General features: G+C 46.9%; 9 protein-coding genes across 9 annotated transcripts; 7 read left to right on the top strand and 2 right to left on the bottom strand.

Annotated features, from left to right (window-relative positions):
* Positions 1-21: 21 nt before the first annotated feature.
* Positions 22-687, top strand: BT62DRAFT_1003979 (uncharacterized protein; the record flags this gene model as incomplete). The annotated part of the gene is made up of 2 exons (XM_043176989.1): positions 22-294; positions 484-687. 2 exons carry the CDS (start codon positions 22-24, stop codon positions 685-687), a joined length of 477 nt encoding a protein of 158 aa, XP_043041682.1.
* A 1,048-nt stretch (positions 688-1,735) lies between these two features.
* Positions 1,736-3,311, top strand: BT62DRAFT_918613 (uncharacterized protein; the record flags this gene model as incomplete). Its single annotated transcript, XM_043184096.1, has 2 exons — positions 1,736-2,497; positions 2,553-3,311. The coding sequence occupies 2 exons, from the start codon at positions 1,736-1,738 to the stop codon at positions 3,309-3,311; spliced, it is 1,521 nt and encodes a 506-aa protein (XP_043041681.1).
* Positions 3,312-6,241: 2,930 nt separating this feature from the next.
* On the top strand, positions 6,242-7,088 carry BT62DRAFT_757469 (uncharacterized protein). The gene is made up of 2 exons (XM_043182168.1): positions 6,242-6,561; positions 6,612-7,088. Exons 1-2 carry the CDS (start codon positions 6,333-6,335, stop codon positions 6,836-6,838), a joined length of 456 nt encoding a protein of 151 aa, XP_043041680.1. The 5' UTR covers positions 6,242-6,332; the 3' UTR covers positions 6,839-7,088.
* Positions 7,089-7,337: 249 nt separating this feature from the next.
* On the top strand, positions 7,338-7,894 carry BT62DRAFT_918612 (uncharacterized protein; the record flags this gene model as incomplete). The annotated part of the gene is made up of 4 exons (XM_043184095.1): positions 7,338-7,445; positions 7,500-7,607; positions 7,658-7,799; positions 7,857-7,894. The coding sequence occupies 4 exons, from the start codon at positions 7,338-7,340 to the stop codon at positions 7,892-7,894; spliced, it is 396 nt and encodes a 131-aa protein (XP_043041679.1).
* A 513-nt stretch (positions 7,895-8,407) lies between these two features.
* On the bottom strand, positions 8,408-8,950 carry BT62DRAFT_1074683 (uncharacterized protein; the record flags this gene model as incomplete). The annotated part of the gene is made up of 2 exons (XM_043179040.1): positions 8,408-8,664; positions 8,716-8,950. Coding segments are annotated over 2 exons (324 nt in total), but the record flags the coding sequence as incomplete, so codon positions are not given.
* A 953-nt stretch (positions 8,951-9,903) lies between these two features.
* On the top strand, positions 9,904-10,554 carry BT62DRAFT_757422 (uncharacterized protein). The gene is made up of 2 exons (XM_043182167.1): positions 9,904-10,263; positions 10,315-10,554. Exons 1-2 carry the CDS (start codon positions 10,108-10,110, stop codon positions 10,510-10,512), a joined length of 354 nt encoding a protein of 117 aa, XP_043041677.1. The 5' UTR covers positions 9,904-10,107; the 3' UTR covers positions 10,513-10,554.
* An 812-nt stretch (positions 10,555-11,366) lies between these two features.
* BT62DRAFT_930271 (uncharacterized protein) lies at positions 11,367-12,789 on the bottom strand. The gene is made up of 4 exons (XM_043185892.1): positions 12,406-12,789; positions 11,830-12,358; positions 11,547-11,768; positions 11,367-11,493 (listed from the first exon to the last, which is right to left on the bottom strand). Exons 1-3 carry the CDS (start codon positions 12,495-12,497, stop codon positions 11,559-11,561), a joined length of 831 nt encoding a protein of 276 aa, XP_043041676.1. The 5' UTR covers positions 12,498-12,789; the 3' UTR covers positions 11,367-11,493; positions 11,547-11,558.
* A 135-nt stretch (positions 12,790-12,924) lies between these two features.
* Positions 12,925-14,355, top strand: BT62DRAFT_930270 (uncharacterized protein). The gene is made up of 4 exons (XM_043185891.1): positions 12,925-13,098; positions 13,147-13,736; positions 13,795-14,036; positions 14,087-14,355. Exons 1-4 carry the CDS (start codon positions 12,934-12,936, stop codon positions 14,173-14,175), a joined length of 1,086 nt encoding a protein of 361 aa, XP_043041675.1. The 5' UTR covers positions 12,925-12,933; the 3' UTR covers positions 14,176-14,355.
* Positions 14,356-14,745: 390 nt separating this feature from the next.
* On the top strand, positions 14,746-16,688 carry BT62DRAFT_930269 (uncharacterized protein). Its single transcript, XM_043185890.1, has 3 exons — positions 14,746-15,132; positions 15,182-16,260; positions 16,309-16,688. The coding sequence occupies exons 1-3, from the start codon at positions 15,099-15,101 to the stop codon at positions 16,342-16,344; spliced, it is 1,149 nt and encodes a 382-aa protein (XP_043041674.1). The 5' UTR covers positions 14,746-15,098; the 3' UTR covers positions 16,345-16,688.
* The last annotated feature ends 360 nt before the right edge of the window (positions 16,689-17,048 follow it).

Genomic DNA, 17,048 nt, shown 5'->3' with positions numbered 1-17,048 from the left:
GAGTGACAGACCCTGGTGGCTATGACTTCGACCTTGATAAGACGGCGCTCCATCGTATCGTTTGCAACTTCTCGGCCATTGTATTCACCTTTCCTGCCAGTCGCTCAATCATTCCCCTGGTCCACACGGGCAATTTCATCGTCCTGGACAGTAACGCGATCCATGATTAAATTGATTTGGTTGAGGATGAGCCTCGTGGCCAACTCGCGGCCTGTTTTTGTTTGGTCGTATTGCCCACCATTCGCGCGACGCGTTGCGCTTTCTCTTCTTGTCTTTCACTCCAAAGGCGAGTCGGTGAGTAGCTTGTGATTGGAGCTATATTGACTCCTTGATAGAATCTTTCAGCCTTAAAAAACACTCTTCTATCTATTTACTTGGCCGCCATGAAGTCTTGAGTCCGACGTAGCATTTCTCAGCCTCAGGTGCGAATCCTTCAACCTCATTTGGTCTTTAAACTGACATTTTATTCGTGTTATAGCATAGCCTTCTGCTCACAGAAATTCAATCCAATCGTGTCTTCCGTCGGTACTACATATCATTCCTCCTCCTCCGCGACCCGCGAAGCTCATTAGTCCTTCCACCCGCACCCCAAGAATCCGGAGACGCCGTAACATTCTCAAAAACGTCTTCAGGAAATCAAAGGCCAGTCCGAGGCCCCGCCGGCTGCCGTATACCCCCGATGACTAGCAGCTCCATAGTATACAGCAAGTCCTCTAAAAATATAACTCTATCTTCTGCGCAGCTCCCAGCTATGGAAAAAGCTTGGTGTTTCAAGCGTTGGCATCGTTGGGTAGAAAGAGCAAGCTCTTGAAGTACCTGTTTATTTTCTTTGTCGACTTCATGTTCCGGCCGCATAATTGATTCCCTGTTCGGTTTTCTCATTCAAAGCTGATGTCAAGATTTCTTCATCTAGACAAATCACGGATGATGATGTGGAGGAGTCAGCTATCAGTCATAGCCAACCGGAATCGAAAAGAAGCCTGCCGGTACTGCAAGAATCAACACAGCAGGATACAGCCCTTTGCCCTGGCATACATTGTAGTCTCAGAATGTGTCCGTTCACATGAATTCCATTTGACCCTGGGCTCTGTCGCCTTGTAAAATTCATTACCGACGCAAGCCCTATGGTGAACTCTCGTCCCTATTTCTGAACAGTTTTTGATTTTTTCTCCAGTTTCGAACTACTGCGAGGACGTACAATCACACAAGGTTCGACGTCCCAGTGATGTGGACGCTCAATGATTATTCCTTATGGCTGTGCATCTACATGTACTCGAGTCAGTGGTAGGTACAACGTATTTTGATTGCCTGGTCAGAGCAGCGATAATCATGCTTCTTTGACAAGATAGTCCCCCTCCTCCCTCAAATTAAGCGTCGACTGCTCTCTTTTTGTAAAAAATTACCACGATGGTCAATCACGATTTTCGTGGCGTTGATTTCAGTATTTTTAAGCTACCTGAGCCCGGTCATTGCATATCACAGTGCTATTCTTTCTACCGCATTCGCTCTTGTTGTGCTCTCGACCTTCAACTGTAACTGACGTCGCGCTAAAGAATTCACAGCCGTGTGTTACAGCTCATTACCCACTATGGGTGAGTTTAGCGCTTTCGTCTTGCATAAATACAGCTTCTAGAGACCTTTGCCATCTAGGTTTCCATCGTTCGCAAAATCCCCCGCGAGATAACCGTATTATCTATCCACACCGTTTTCACTATATCTTTCCGAACAGGTCATCATGTTTCCCTCCCGAGGACATGCGAAGACCCGTCGTGATGACCAAGCTGTCCCGCAACGGGACAACCGTGTCCACGACGCGGTTCCATCCCAACGTCTGAATCCCAAACCACTGGGCGCTCCAGTTGTTGCGCCTTTCGTCGATCAGTCCCGTCAGCTCTATTCTCCCTACACACAATGCAAGTCCAATTACGCAGGCCCACCTCCCTCTTACCGCACTAATCCGTCCGTAGCAACCTTTAAAACTCCTCGTCACGAATCCCATACTGCCTATCCGACTCCGCAGGATAACCCCAAGTACGCGACTCCCTTGAAAATAGATGAAGCCGGACGTGCAGCCCCTATGTTTAACGATGTTGCTAGTCAGCCGCCCCAACGTATGGAGCCCACTTCTCCTGCACAGAGAATTTCCAGGACACATCTGGAGGATCTCGATAGTCCCCATTCCCCTACTAGCCCCAATTCTCCTCGCCGTCGTGCTTTACCAGGACACGGTCAAGCTGCGTGTCCATCCCCTACGTCCTTCTCCCCGGGACAAATTCCCGAGACCGATCCTGCCAGGCTCCACGCAACTGGGAGCATCGTAGCTCTTCCATGTTATGCTTTAATGGCTCCGTCTGATAGTAACCTTACCACTCAAGAACGTAGTGATGGCGCTGTCTCCGCCGATCTTGACACCGTTCGACGTGCTGCAACAGACTTGTGGAAGCGGAAGGTCATATGCTCTAGATGCAACAGAATGGCTGTATACGGAGGAAATCATGTAAATTCTATTTGAAACTTCTAAGTTTGCAACGTTAATCGCATACCCTGTGTAGATGTTCAAATTCTCTCTCAAAGACGTTGACCTGAGGGCTACCCACGCCTCTTGTCCTTCGTTTGACGCTATCCTCATACGTTGCTGTGGGAACTGTGGTACCTATTGCCGCGGATGCCATAAGCGTCCTCAGTGTCTTTCTCCTCAGAACTGCAAGCGGCGTTGTTCTGTTGCTTCTTACGAGATCATGGCATCCCTAGAAGAGGAAATCCTCCAATCTGGGGGAGTCTCTAAGTTTCTGAACAGGTCTCGCACTTGGGAGACTCTCCACAAGGCCCTCAAGGTGCTGACGTTCTACTATGAATGTGGCTCCGAAGACAACAGCCAGTGGAATTGCGACAATCTTCTGCGCCTGTCCTTGCTCCCAAGAGTTATTCGATCTGTTCTGAAGTACCATCAACTGAGCAACTGGCTTGGCTCTCAGCATAAGCCCGATCTCTACACGGCGATATTTGACTTCTTAGCAGTTTTATTGCTTAGACAGGAGGACAGAGAGCTCTTTACTGAGCGGTGGTTCTGCATCAAGGATAACAGCGGCGGACTGAGGAACTGGATGGAGCATGGAGGAACGATCGAATTCGAGCGAGGAGAGGATGGGAGGGCGATAACGATGCCCTCGTTCCAGGAACTCCTCCGCGAGCTCCGGAATGGGCTGTGGTGGAAGGAGCTGACTAACTATGCCAGGAAGACTTGTCCAGACCGGGTTGGTGCTTCGTATGCTCGCGATTGGCTCGTGAAGGTACAAAATATGTTGAAGTGAGCCATCATCTCTTCTCATGACTCGAATACGACACGTGTGGATCTCCTTCTCTATCGGTATATCACATACCTATCCTGCATTTTTTCTTATATCTGATTTAATTGTATCGATACTCTAAGAAAGTGACGTGCGTTCGTAGCACCTAGTAGAATACACTGTTAGATATAACGTAGACTACAGGATATTGGTCAGTAAGATATGTAAAGTAATAAAAGTAGATACTCACCCCCGCACAGCGTAGCGATAAGCAGAAGCGCAGTGAGGGTGCTCGATGGACCATATTCAGTGTATATTGTCCATCCCGACATAGAGGGGTATCGAGCTTGGCCGGCGGGATACGACAGAGCTCCTGCTTGCTAATCCAACAGATACCATGATTTTTCATATGTCTTATCCCGGTTTATATCTCTTAGCAGTAATGATAATTGTGCGCAATGCCTCATCGACATCCATTGAATATACCATTCCAGGAATAAGTAACTAGTGGCAAGAATGCTAAGTTCATGCAGCTATCACTCGTGTTCTTCTCTTTGTTGGGCTCGGCCGGCCGGCCGGCCTACTAGCTTCTTTGTTCGTTCAACCCCCCGGTGAGGCAGATGAACAAAGGCTCAGATTTTGTTCTTATACTGCAGACCTGTGGCATTGAGGCAGCAGGCTCTTTTCTTCTTACTGTTACTTTGCACTACATGGTGCAATACTTCTTTAAGGTTGGAATGTCAGCAGCAGTTGCAGCTAAGCTTGACCTTTATCTGTGGCAGGTTGACTTCATTTCAGCTTTTTTGAACAGTGAAACAAGGGAGGATATCTATATGTGCCAGCTGCCAGGCTACACAATTAGTGGTCAGGAAGATAAGGACTGCAAACTCATGCATATAATTTGTGAGACAATGCAGAGAGGCTATGACTGGTACAAAACACTCAAAAAGACTTACAATGACCTTGGGTACAAGACTTCTCAAGCTGATCTATGTATACAAACAATTGGTGACCCTGACAGTGACTATACCTTGATGGACACCTATACAGATGATGTGTGAGGCATGTCATCTAATAAGGAAGAGGCAGAGAGGTGGAAATGGGAGTTGAAGAAGTGAGAGCTCAAAGACATTGGAGAGAACCAATACTTCCTTGGTATGAAGCTCATGCAGGATCTTAATGTGAGAACTATCCCTTTTTCACAGAAGCCCTACCAGAAGAATGTCCTTGAGGATTTTGGCCTTCAATATTTGACTGTTAGATCTATCTCACTACCAGTTGGCATTGTCCTAGATGTATTGCAGAGCCTGACCATGCAGACAGAGAAAGACAAAATAAAGCCATATTCTTATTATCACCTCCTCAGGCAAGTTATATGGGGCCAGCTTGCAACTTGCCCTGACTTATACTATCCTGTCAGGCTTCTTGCATGTTTTCAGACTAATCCTGGACTCATCCATTGGAAAGCATTACTCTATGTCATTGCATACATCAAGGGATCATGGATTATGGACTCCTCTTCTCATGCAACCAACCACTGGCACCTATTGGTTTCATTGATGCAGACTATGCAGGATGCTATGACACCATCTGGTCTACCTCAGGATATATTTTCATGATGTTTGGAGGGCCTGTCACTTGGAGTTTGAAGTGCCAGGCTTCCATCATGCTATCTACTGTCAAGGCTGAGTATATCACACTCAGCAGAGCTGTGCAACAAATGATGTGGATGGTGACTTGGATAGCCAAGATCAAACTTTCTCAGCCAAAGCCCATGATCCTCTATTGTGATAACCAGAGAGCAGTGGCCTTGATGACAAACACTAGGTCACATCACAAGATCAAACATATTCATATTCATGAACACTACATTTGTGAGCTTGTTAGCAATAGTTCTCTGCATGTCCAGTTCATCCAAAAGAACACAAACTTGGCAGATATGTTTACTAAGCCACTCTCTCACAACTTGCACTATAGTCTTCTCATGGATCTCAATATTGCAATGGGGGTGTAGTACAGATAAGGGAGGGTATTGGAGGTTATCTGCATCTTGATGTTGAGTTCCTGCTGTTCTATATTTTTTCTACTTATTACTTACCTTTTATATACATACTCCTGTCCTTATAGTTTTTCATATAAAAGCCTCACTATAGTTTACATGATACCTCAGTTGTTCTACTCTTGCTGCATATAACTGAGGTATGTCTACTTATCCTGACCATTAGCCACTCACTTACTTTTACCCTTTGTAGTTCTTATAAAGTATCTTTTGTCATTAAGTTCATCATTACTGGAGAAACATCAATATCAAGATCAATGTCAACATGGCACAATCTCATTGGGCCAACCAGGGAATGTGCCTTTCCCTCCAAGAAACTGACATTCTCATCTCAGCTATGTACACATAGGTAGCATATGTCATTTTTACAAACATGCAACATGTGCTGATATGCAAGGTCTAGAATGGTAGTGTTTTTCCTCGATGGTTGGATCTTTTGCACTAACTTAGGACTCTACTAATGCATTAACAGTGTAGTAATCTGATGGTAGGAAAACACCTTTTGTCTATCTATTTCCAACTGAATTTTTGCATGTAGGGTCGTCTCCTCCCGGTGGTAGGTTTACTTCGTTCTTATATTTCTCCGTATCTGTCTTATGCTCACCAGTGTAAGAGGCAGTAATGAGTACGTGAATAATCAGACAGCGGCTTGTCATCATCCACGAATCCAGACGTACTTGATGACACTGACACCAAGTTTTGTGGGATCAATGGAGCGGCAATAAGACCAGCAGTAATGGCCGCTCTGCTTTTGACACGTATCCTTTGGCGTTGCTTTCAATGGCAACGGCGGCGGAATATACGCAAGTACGTATAGATCTCTTCTCACCAAAATAGACGCTTACTGAGTGTCGGCGGTAGTGAAATGGTTACGCCGGTGGCAGTAAGGTGTACTTTTTACTGGGTCCTATCTGACGCATGAACGTCCGTCTCCGACAGGCGGGGAGCGACAATGACTAACTGGCTTTCATGGAACCCGACCGGATATGTACGAGTATCTATTCGTCTTCAAGACTTCGACGCGACATTGCCAGTTTTCTTCTGGAAGGAAAAATTTGCTGATGGCTAAATGTGTCAAAGGCGAGTCTTGGCTGGACGAGAACCGCATGGAACAGCTCGGAGACACCAGGCCAAGACCCAAGTTACGCTACATGACAAGATATTCGAACTGCGTGTATTTTGTCCGGACCCGTAGAGCGTTCTTTGAGGAAGCATGTTAGTGGCCGTTTTCTTGATTACGTGTCCCGAGTTCACGCAGTTTGCAGACCAGGAAATCAAGGTTTATTTTGGTCCCGTACGCTTTTGGCAGCTCCGTGGCCTTAGCGGAAAGCTTGATTCTAACGTCCTACCTCAATCCGACCGGTCCTACTCATCCCTAGCCTGGGCACCGACCGCCCATAAGGTGACTGGCAACAGACATCGTTCTCCGCTTTACGTGTCGTGCGCTCTAGTGCTATGGGCTTTCTTGAGACCGGACCACAGTATTCTCTGAGAGAACTTGGTGCCACGCTGGTGCGTCATGACATCCGTCGCACAACGGATGAGAATGAACGGCCCGGGCTCAGTCTCGAATGTGAAGGAATCTTGAGCATGGAACTTGTTCTTGACCTTGACTTTGGTGCCCTCCACTCCGGCGAGGGTGGTGGACAGTGGTTAAAGGACATATTGTATACCGGTCTGATGTCAAAGTTGCTTGGAGAAACTGCTGTCCGCAGAAGAATACTAAAGCCCAAGTGAGTAAAGTTCATTATCGGACACTGGTTATCACGACGGGGGGGAATTGCATGTGATCGCATATGGGACACGGCTTCCACACCCATCTTCACCGTTCTCGAAACCTCGATGCTGAATTATCCGTACTCGCCTGGAGGTTTATGGAGTATGTTCTTTCGAACTTTCATGCTCTCTTTGGGCATGCGTCCTCGTATATATACCTGCGGTATCTCTAATGCAAGAGCCAACGATCTATCGAGTACTCTTCTTCGTTAACAATGCAGCTTCCAACCAAACTCACCTTACTCGCTCTTGCCTCCTCTGTCTTTGCATCGCCTGCCTTGCAGGCACGCTCTGAGACTGGAATCGCCTACTATGGGTTCGAAGTAGGTGCATATACTTTCATTATTCGAGTATGTTCTGAAGGTGTTGCCTCCTAGAACAGTACCATGACCGCTTGTGGTATATATTCCAACGATACAGACTTTATCGTTGGATTGAGCACAGACTATGTGAATTGGGAGAACAGGGATAACTGCTTCAAAAATGTACGCCGACAGTCGGGGAATGTGGATTGTTATTTGAAGACGCTTTTCAGGTCACTGTTTCTCTGACGGACGATCCCTCGACCTCTGTTGAGGTTACAGTCACAGATGCCTGCAAGGACTGTGGTGATTCGGCCAATGTGTATCTTTCTGTGGCCGCATTCGAAGCCTTGGGAGTATTATCCGTCGGAAAACGTACGTCGCTTTCTTTCCACGTGGTTGCCGTTGTCTGATTCTTTTCTTTCTACGTAGTGAACGTTACCTGGGCATTCGTCGATGGCTCCAACTGAATGTGGCTGGAGAGCGCAATTCGAGTGTATAGGAAGCCGAAACAGGGACATACCGAAGCTATCTTTGACAACATTATGTAGTAAACGGCGGTAGAACTTCCTATAAATGCTCTATGCGGTAACATTGGTTTACAATGATATCTGACATCACTTTAAGAGGTATGGAAAATGTTCAACTTCAACGCCCCAATTAAAACTCGAAGTGGGAAAGGAAATGACTGGTTACAGTCAACAAATTTTTGTCCTATGCCACCACGCGAGCTTAAATGCATCTAATTATCGTCTGTATCAAAAAAATCACCGTCCGCTGCTAAGGATTACGCAAAGCTGGGTCGGTCCTCAACCCCTACATATCTGAGTGAAGTATGAGTTGTTCATAAGCATGAGATAACACTCGGTATCCATTTCAGTGGGACAAATATCACTATAGACTTGAAGATCAGAATCGAGAGGACGCTTGCGTTTCAAAGAACTGCGTAATTTCCAACACCGGAATTTTACAAGTTTTTTTTGGTTATCGACTATCAACATTTGGTTCTCAGTAACAGCACAGCAGCTTGATTAAGGGAGCGAAAACGAGTGATGACACGAGTTACACAAAAAGATTAGCGATACAATATAAGGTTCTGAAAAACGAATGTCGGAATGAGGGTGAATCCTTAGCCTATCCTGTAGACTAAATCATGACTTCCTGAGTGACTTGGGTCGCTTGACAAACTCGACGAACTTCGTAATGTCCTCTTTGAGGAGTGACTTGACTCTCCATTTTCCTTGGAAACAGAACTTATTAAAAGCCGAGTCAAAAGCGTATGAATACCCACCTTTCTGACTAGGATGTAGTGCTCGGGGAGCCTCTTCCGAATCAGGTGACGATGAATCGACTTGATGCGAATTCGACGATAAGTCTTCCTTCCCTAGAAGCCGCACACGGCTCCGGCATAAAAACTTGTATTTGATTAGAAAGTTGTCAAGAAGAGGAGTATCGTCAATCAGTGGACGCTCTGGAGGTTCGAAAAGGGCCGGTCCGTATCGTTCAAGTGGTACTCCTTCACGATCCTAAAAACAAAGCAAGGATTCAGGATAACAGTCGCAACCGACTTGAGATGATCGCCTACTCTTGAAAAAGTTCGCTGTCTTCACATAGCTGTAACGGATTGGAAATTTCTGGAATATCCGACAGGACGTGGTCGATACGTAGAACAGGCATGAAAATATTATCATCTTCAGGATCATCTGCACCTGGTAGATTCGCAAGGAAAGTTTGTAGGCTTTGTTATCCGTCTCCGACACGTCGTCTGGTATCTATATCTGGACCCTCTTCCTCACCGGCGAGAATTCGAGAGATTCTGTCGCCGGCTACTCCAGCCTGGATGAATTGGTAGTAGCGCTCATCCTCGGTGATGCATTTCTGAAGCAGTTGAGGTAGGCTTATCAGTTGCGATGACTGAGAATAGTTTCGCCATTCGGTCGGTACATGTGCACAGAGGTCGTAGCAGGTGGGATGATAGCAATTGTTCTAAGGCAACGGCTTCGAGAGCTCCAGAGGTTCCCTTGACCTGGGATGGGCCGTTTCTGGAAAGATAGGAATGCACATAACAGGGCATGTAGGATGAGGCTTCAGAGGGTGAGGCTTTGTGAGACCTTGCTGCATTGGCCGAATATTGATAACATGGTATTTATTATCCTCGTTAGCCCGCCCTTCAACCTAAAATGGCTCTTCGCTCGGTAGCATTGAAGAAAGCAGAAGGAAAACGCACAAACTAGTAGCAAGCAGGAATTCTATCCTTTAAGCCATCCAGTTTCTGCAGTATAAGGTCGTCGCCTCCACAACTCCAGAGTTGGACGACATCGATAAAAAAAGTAAAATAAAGATCCGACAGCGGGACGATTCTGGCAGGAATACTTGGCTGGAGGGTAATGGAGGCTAGATAACAAGGGGCACCGCATAGGCCAGGCATGTTATAACAAAGAGACAAAGAGAAAGTAGCAGCGTGGGAAAGTGGTCTGTTCATGAATTTGAATTTGAACTTGTTACTTTCTGTCGCAGGCCCAGGTCCTGCTCGCACTGCTACTGGTGCCTTTGTCCTCTTTTCTTGCATAATCTTTTCGAATTCGTCGCCAAACGAAGACAGTATAAATTTGCTTAGCGTAGACGCTGTTCCCCTTCACCTTTTCCTTCATTGCTCTACGGTCGCGTTTTTTCGTCCGCTAATATGAACCTCCAAGTCGTGCCACCTTCCTGTTATTATTTCGCATTTTCCATCGATGCCACTGCACCGTTGGAGATGTGTTGTGATGGAGGTAACGACCTTATGCTGCAGAAACTGGATAGTGTGAGGGATAGAATGTATGCCGGCTACTGCGTGGAGGTGTGTTGTGCTGCTACTTGTAGTTATGCTCATTAAAAAGTTGCACTTTAGGTCGAGAACCGAATTGATGAGGATAATAAATTCCATGTTGTCTACATTCAGCCAGTGCAACAGGGCCTCGCAAAGCCCCACCGTCGGAAACCTTACCATGCACGCCCTCTTATGTGCATTCCTATCTTGCCGGAAACAGCCCATCCTAGGTCAATAGCCAAACTAGACAGACGTTCTAGCCAACAAACCCGGCCATGATGAACCAGAAGATGATATCTTCATGCCTGCGTATCGACCACATCTTGTCAAATATCCCAGAAATATCTGATCCTTCGCAGCTATGTGCAGACCGGGATCTTTTTCAAGAGTAAGAGATCCTCTCTAATTGCTGCCTATCATTTTACTGAACCATTTTTCTGTTTCCAGCATTGTGGAGGAGTATCAACTTGAACAATATGGGCCGGTCATTTACGAGTTGCCAGAGGATCCGCCAATTGAGGATGAACCCCTCCCCGACAACTTTTCCATGGTGTATAGTCTACTGTCAATGGCATCTGGAGCTTCAACGAAGGAGCATAGCCCTCATTCCTCGGACTTGCCTGAACCTGACTCATCAGAGGAGTCTCCCCAAATGCCGATGCCTGCTCGGAAAGGTGTGTATCTAACGTTTTGATGGCCACGGCTTCCATTCATATCTGCTTTAAGGAAAATGGAGAGTCAAGTCGCTCTTCTGGCAGGCGATCACGAATCTCGTTGAAGTCTTTAAGTGGTGCAAAGTTTCTAGCAAGTTGTGATTCGGTCTGCATGATAGACCCAATCACCTTGCCTTCGTTTCATCATATACATCATTTTATATTGCTAAACTTGTTGGATGACTCGCACTCTCTTTACTATGATGTATTGCTTTCTTTTACTGTTGGGATTGAAACACATCGAGCGGCATAGAATCTTGCGTTGAAGGACAATTAAAGTCAAGCTGAGAATCATCCTCCAACACCGTATCGGGTGGACGCCTGTTATGCCATGCGCATACCTTCGCGTGTATATGTACTCACAAGACTACGCTAGATCTGGCAATGATGTCCCTTCCCCATACTACTAGGGTTGCGTAGCTAGGATAGTACTTGTATTACAGATGATGATTCGGTACAAGTTCATGTAAGGATACAACGATGAGTAATGTACATTGATCCGCCTTGTTGATACAGGTCGTTGATTTCTGTTAGTACGTTGTATAACCTGGGTTTTACTAGTTAGCTGGGATACGGATATCACGAATAACTTTGACGTACGAAGAGGTGGAGTTAATATACTTCGCAGACCTTCGAGGGCAAGGGCGGGAAGTCGCTAGGTCCCAAGTTGGGATATGCAGGAGTGGTGTCCTCAAAGATAGTGCCCAACGTTGCAATGCTTCCACGACAGGGTTGTGCGTAGAAGGATTTGAAGCTGTTGACGGATAAGGCAGACACGGAGGAATGGCACGAGTACATTGATGCGTCGTCCGGTGTCCAGTCCTTGGGGAATCAGATAATATGAAATACACATCGCTAAGGATTCAAAACCACTTGAACTCACCACAAGTTCTTCATACATCTCCTGTTTCAAGTTTTCGTCCTTCCGTGTGTCACTGATCCATAAAGCTCGCTGAGTCTCGCAGTGTTCGACCAGTCGGTCATACTCGGTGTTCGAAAGCCGATGGCTTTTGCCATCACGAGATGTAAAAGGTCGCAGAGGCTGCTTTGTGTGTATTACAAAAGCAATTGCCCACTGCCGAGGATGACGCCAAGCTGGATCTGCCTTCAATGCGTACATATCCGAGTCAGGGAGAAGCTGTTCATTTGGTTCGACAGGAACGACGAATCGCTGGAGAAGTTTTCCAAAAGATTCATACTGGCCACCAGACGAAGCGAACGTAGCCATGAGACAGATCAAATGGCCCTTCGTCTGCGGTTGACCCACAAGGGGCCGCGGGGGATCCATAATAATGCAGGGTCTTTCTATCCCAGAGGAAACGGGGATGACGTGGTGACCGTCAGTGGTCAACGAGGAGCCTTGTCGGAGTGCAAGGGGGCCGTTCGCTTGTCCCAAAGCTGCAGACAGCGGTGCGAATGTGGATTCTTTGACAACACAAATCTGACCACGTTTGTAGGTTGGGAGGCGTTTCCGTGGCCTAAGTGACAGAGGCATTGTGATACTGCGCAGCCTGGCGGGTTTGGTGGGATCGTAGTCCTCAGAGAGTACATAATAGCGCGACGTCGACATTGAAAAACAAAGAGAGATGTAGGGGTAGCACCAGGCCTACCAGCCGCTGGAAGTGAATGTAAGGTGATACTCGATCGTGAAGATCGGCGGAGAAAGTTAAGAGCAGAAAAGACGATAGAAGACTGATCAATAATAGCTGCCCCTACTTTATAAGAGAAACGCTGTTACTATGGTTGCATTGACCTAACAGAAAAGGCCCTTTGTTTCTGCATTATGAAGAAATAGTGAAAGAGTAAGTGCAAGCCTAGGACTGAAAAAGAACAATGGTGGATGGAGATGATCGCGATCAGACAATGCTCTCACGCCTCTAATCTTTGTTCTTGTTCTTTTTGTTGCTACCCAGAACTCGTATAAAGATGCTCGATTTAGATGTAGTATCTCATCGACATCCCCTACCTCCCCTCCGTACTCTCTGCCATGGCTACTCCCCGGTTTCAAGGTTTTCCACCTTGGTTCTCTTATATCACCTTTTCCATCGACGTAGCGGCAACCCTGGATTTATACTGTGATGGAGGTGACGAGGCCATGTTGCGAAAGTTGGATGGCCTTGAGGATAGAAAATATGCTGGTTACTGCTCGGAGGTGTGTTGTTCTGCGGTTTCCTTAAGTCTCATACACTGAAAAACACAGATCCAACTGCCACGTGAACCCACATACCACGTTATCATCATTAGGCCACTACAACAGGGTCTCACCAAGCCTCACCCTCACAGACCCCAGCATGCACGGCCTTCGATGTGTGTCCCCATCTCACCAGAAACGGCCCATCCTAGGTCCAGGGAACCTCTGGAAGTGACGAAGCCACTGCCATGGAGCAACTGCTATCACCCTACCTGCTACGACGTTTGTGTACGTATACCGACAGAAAGGCGGGACTATTGTCAGTCATCATATGTGGATGGGCATCTTTCCCTCCAGCACTTGAAATTTCTCAAAGAGGATATACGCTACGGACAGTTCCTTCAGGCTGGGCTAGATGATGATCACATCCTTCGAATTCTTGACGGTCAAGAAGACGCCCCAGCTACGGATGTGCCGGACGATGCTTCGGAGACTGATAGTCTAGCTAGCCAGATGTTCCTGGCTAAGCAACCAGGCTCCGATAAAGTCGAACATGAACTGTGCTTTATGCCCGTTATGCATTTCGATCACATCCTGTCGAATGTCCCAGAAATAGCTGATCCATCGCAGTTATGTGGAGACCTACTTCTTTTCCAAGAGTGAGCAATACATTCCAATGGTGGCGAGTTTTCTCTTGAACTGTTCTTTTCTTTTCAGGATCGTGCAGGAGTATCAGCTTGCCCGCTATGGATCGGTGCTTTTCGACTCGCCGGAGGATCTGCCAATCGACGAGACTCCTGTTTGTGACAATGTTTCATCGGTTTATACTGTATACACTGTAGCGTCGGCGGAATCTCGCGCAAGCTCGACGGAAGATTTGAGCTCTGGTTCTCCGGACTCTCATGAACTGGACTCATCGTTAGAGGAGTCTCCCGAGGTGCCGGTGCCCACTCGGAAAGGTAAGTATCTGTGTGTCTCGACCATAGCCTCCATTGAATTTTGCTTCTAGGAAAGTGGAGAGTCAAGTCGCTCCTCCGGAGGGCGATCATGAATTTTGTCGAGGTCTTCAAGTGGCGCAAGGGTTCTTGCAAGTTGTGATTTGGCCTGCAGGATAGACCCAATCACCTCACCTTCGTTTATTATATACATTATTTTGTATCGCTAATCCTATTGTACAACTCACATTCTCTTTAGTATGGTATCGCGGCTTCTTTTGGTGTAACTACTATTGCAATATATGAAGTGGGGTAGAATCTATATCAGAAGCCAACTTATGAACCGTCCTCAATTGCATGTATCACAGTATCAGGTGGATGCTCATCGTCCGACGCGCAAAGGACCCAAAGTCCACATCCGCGTTGCAGTTGCCAGATCTGGCCACGACGGTCTTTTTTAGTGCCTTCTCATGCTACTGGATGAGTAACGGCTGTTCTTTCAGTTGATCTCGCTGGATGACAATGCACAGGCATCGTAAGCTACTACTTGGTGCTGAGATATCTGGATCTCGTTGGTGATAGATAATTTCGGAGAAAAATGTATTCAGCTAACGTCATTAGACCAACCTTGCCGGATGTGTTGGCCCGGGGGCCATTGCAGCGATAATTGGCAGCCATGACCCATGTCATGACCGGCCGTCGGCACTTTCCTCATTTTATCATCATATCGCGTGCTGTCCCTTCACGTTTTTTTCCGAATCGCATCACCGCTAACCATGTAGTTCCCTCATTTATTTAAACACTTCTGTGGCACTTGTTGCTACCGTTTTTAAATAACTCCCAACTATATACCGCTCATGCTTCTGATGCCATTTGCTACGCGTTCACCTATAAAACACTCAGTTGCTCGGCCATGTCCATTATCTGCCGTACTCAGACTCCTCTGGAACGCAATAAGGCTCGGCCAGCCGTCTTCCGCTAGGAACCTCATGACAGATTATTGGAGAATTTGACAAACAGTCTGCCGCGATTATATAACTAATTTGGTTATCAAGATAACGCCTTATGATTGCCCTATGCTTACCGATGAACATTCACTCTGTCGTGATGTTATCCAGCTGTACGCGGCTGTCCACTTCCTGCGTGTTCCAAGCTAATTTGTGAAATAGACTCTCGAATCTCTGCTCTCCAACGGTGCCCCCAAGAGATCTGGGAACATATCATTTACTGCCTAGACGACGAGTCAGCTGCATCTGCAGCGCGAGTCTGCTATGCGTGGACCTTCGCCTCCCGTCGGCGTCTGTACCGATACTTGACATTCACCTACCCTTCCCACAAACTCGAAGAGACCTTGTCCAACAGCGCCGTGATTCGAGCGTGTATCCGACGCCTGCGGCTCAAATGGCATGCAGAAGCCAACTTTGACTGGGTCACACTGCTCCCCCCGGGGAACATCCAATCCATCGAATTCTACTTCTACCCAGGATGTTTTGAAGAAACCTTCCCGTTCCATGTAATGGACAACTTCTCCGCGTTAGCGGGTGCACGCCATATCACCATCCAGGGCCCGGATGGATACGGCCATTCGACTCTCCAGCGCTTATGCTCTTCTCCAGTTCTCAAAGAGCTCCAAATCTACTCGTCGTCAAAGTGTAACCTCGAGAGCATTGACCCCGTTTGCCCATTGACGCGTCTCACCATCAATTCATGCACCAGCTCTTTCGTGTTTCGCTTCCCCATAGGCAGCTTTACTGCCTCTCTCACCCGACTGGATGTAGCTTTTGATAACTTCGACCGAGATGATGAGATCAACGGACGGTCTCGATCGCTCCATGATTTCAAGACATCGCTCTCGCAGCTTACTCTCCTCCAGCATCTTGTGGTCTACGCGTTACGGCATATTCCTGAACCTTTCCTAGACGAGGTAGTCGCGCACCTCTCCATGCTAGAGTCATTGCATGCGACTTCGGGGTCATACAGCACTATGCTTTTTGACCACCTACCTCTGACCTTGCGGTGCCTGAGTCTCAAAGGATTTTGGCAAGAGGCGACGCTCCCGATGGTAAACCTTATCCATTCCAGTCGTTTGGATGACATCCTGTTGTGGCCGTCACGTCTGCCAAGTCGTTGCTCGATGGATAATTTGCAACCCATAAAGGAGGCATGTGCAGCTAGGAATGTCCGGTTTCGAGTCATCGCGGCGAGGGACGCATCAGCTTTCATCGCCAACTTCCCGCATGATAATGAGGTTCGTTCTCAAGGTTTCTTTCTAAGCTTTTTTTGATCATGGCAACAGCGAATAGAAAATCAAACACTCGTGTACAGATGGTGATTTATATTCAAATTTAATATGCAGAATACAAGGAGCATAGAGAGTCCCAAATCCATGATACCAAGACGAAACTATCTATTCCCTGTCCGTAGTCGTCGGTAAAATACCGGCGCCCGTTCGTGTGCTCGTCCTTAGGTATTGTCTCGATGCAAATTCTCACGAGACGGTATCGAATACAGTGTCTCCTTGAAACCCGAAACAAATGTTCACTGAAGCTCAAAGTACCGCCGTCTCCATATAGACACCTTCTCCTTCCACAGATCGCTTACTTCCCGAAACAGGTAAGTGCATGGTCAAAACGTACGCGAGGATTATGGAAGCTTTCAGTGAACATGAGCTTGGAGCCTCCAAGCACATATATATATAAATGAAACGAGAAAAGAGATCGTCCTGAATTCCGTGTCTGGTATGGGAACTTATTCAAAAGGACTCATCACTCGTGAGCCCGGAGGAAATATCGAGTCAAAACTGCTCAAAGAGATAAGCATAAGTCCACGATTTTAGCGAGATCTAGTAAGGTTTGAGTGCAGGCATTGCTTAAAGTGGGAGACTCGATTGCTTGATAAAGGATTTGGGCAGGTGAGTCAGTATTTTCCGTCGTCACCGGCTCTGGTCACTTTATTTAGCTACTATGTCAATCTACGATTTGGTGGATTTTACTGCAAGTCTGCGAGTGTGCGTGGCTCCGAGTCTGCTGAAGATGC

Source organism: Guyanagaster necrorhizus (assembly GCF_019112545.1).
Source record: "Guyanagaster necrorhizus MCA 3950 unplaced genomic scaffold BT62scaffold_8, whole genome shotgun sequence".
Lineage (NCBI taxonomy): Eukaryota > Fungi > Basidiomycota > Agaricomycetes > Agaricales > Physalacriaceae > Guyanagaster > Guyanagaster necrorhizus.
Note: the sequence above shows the minus strand (reverse complement) of the source record. Positions and strands in the feature narration are given on the sequence as shown.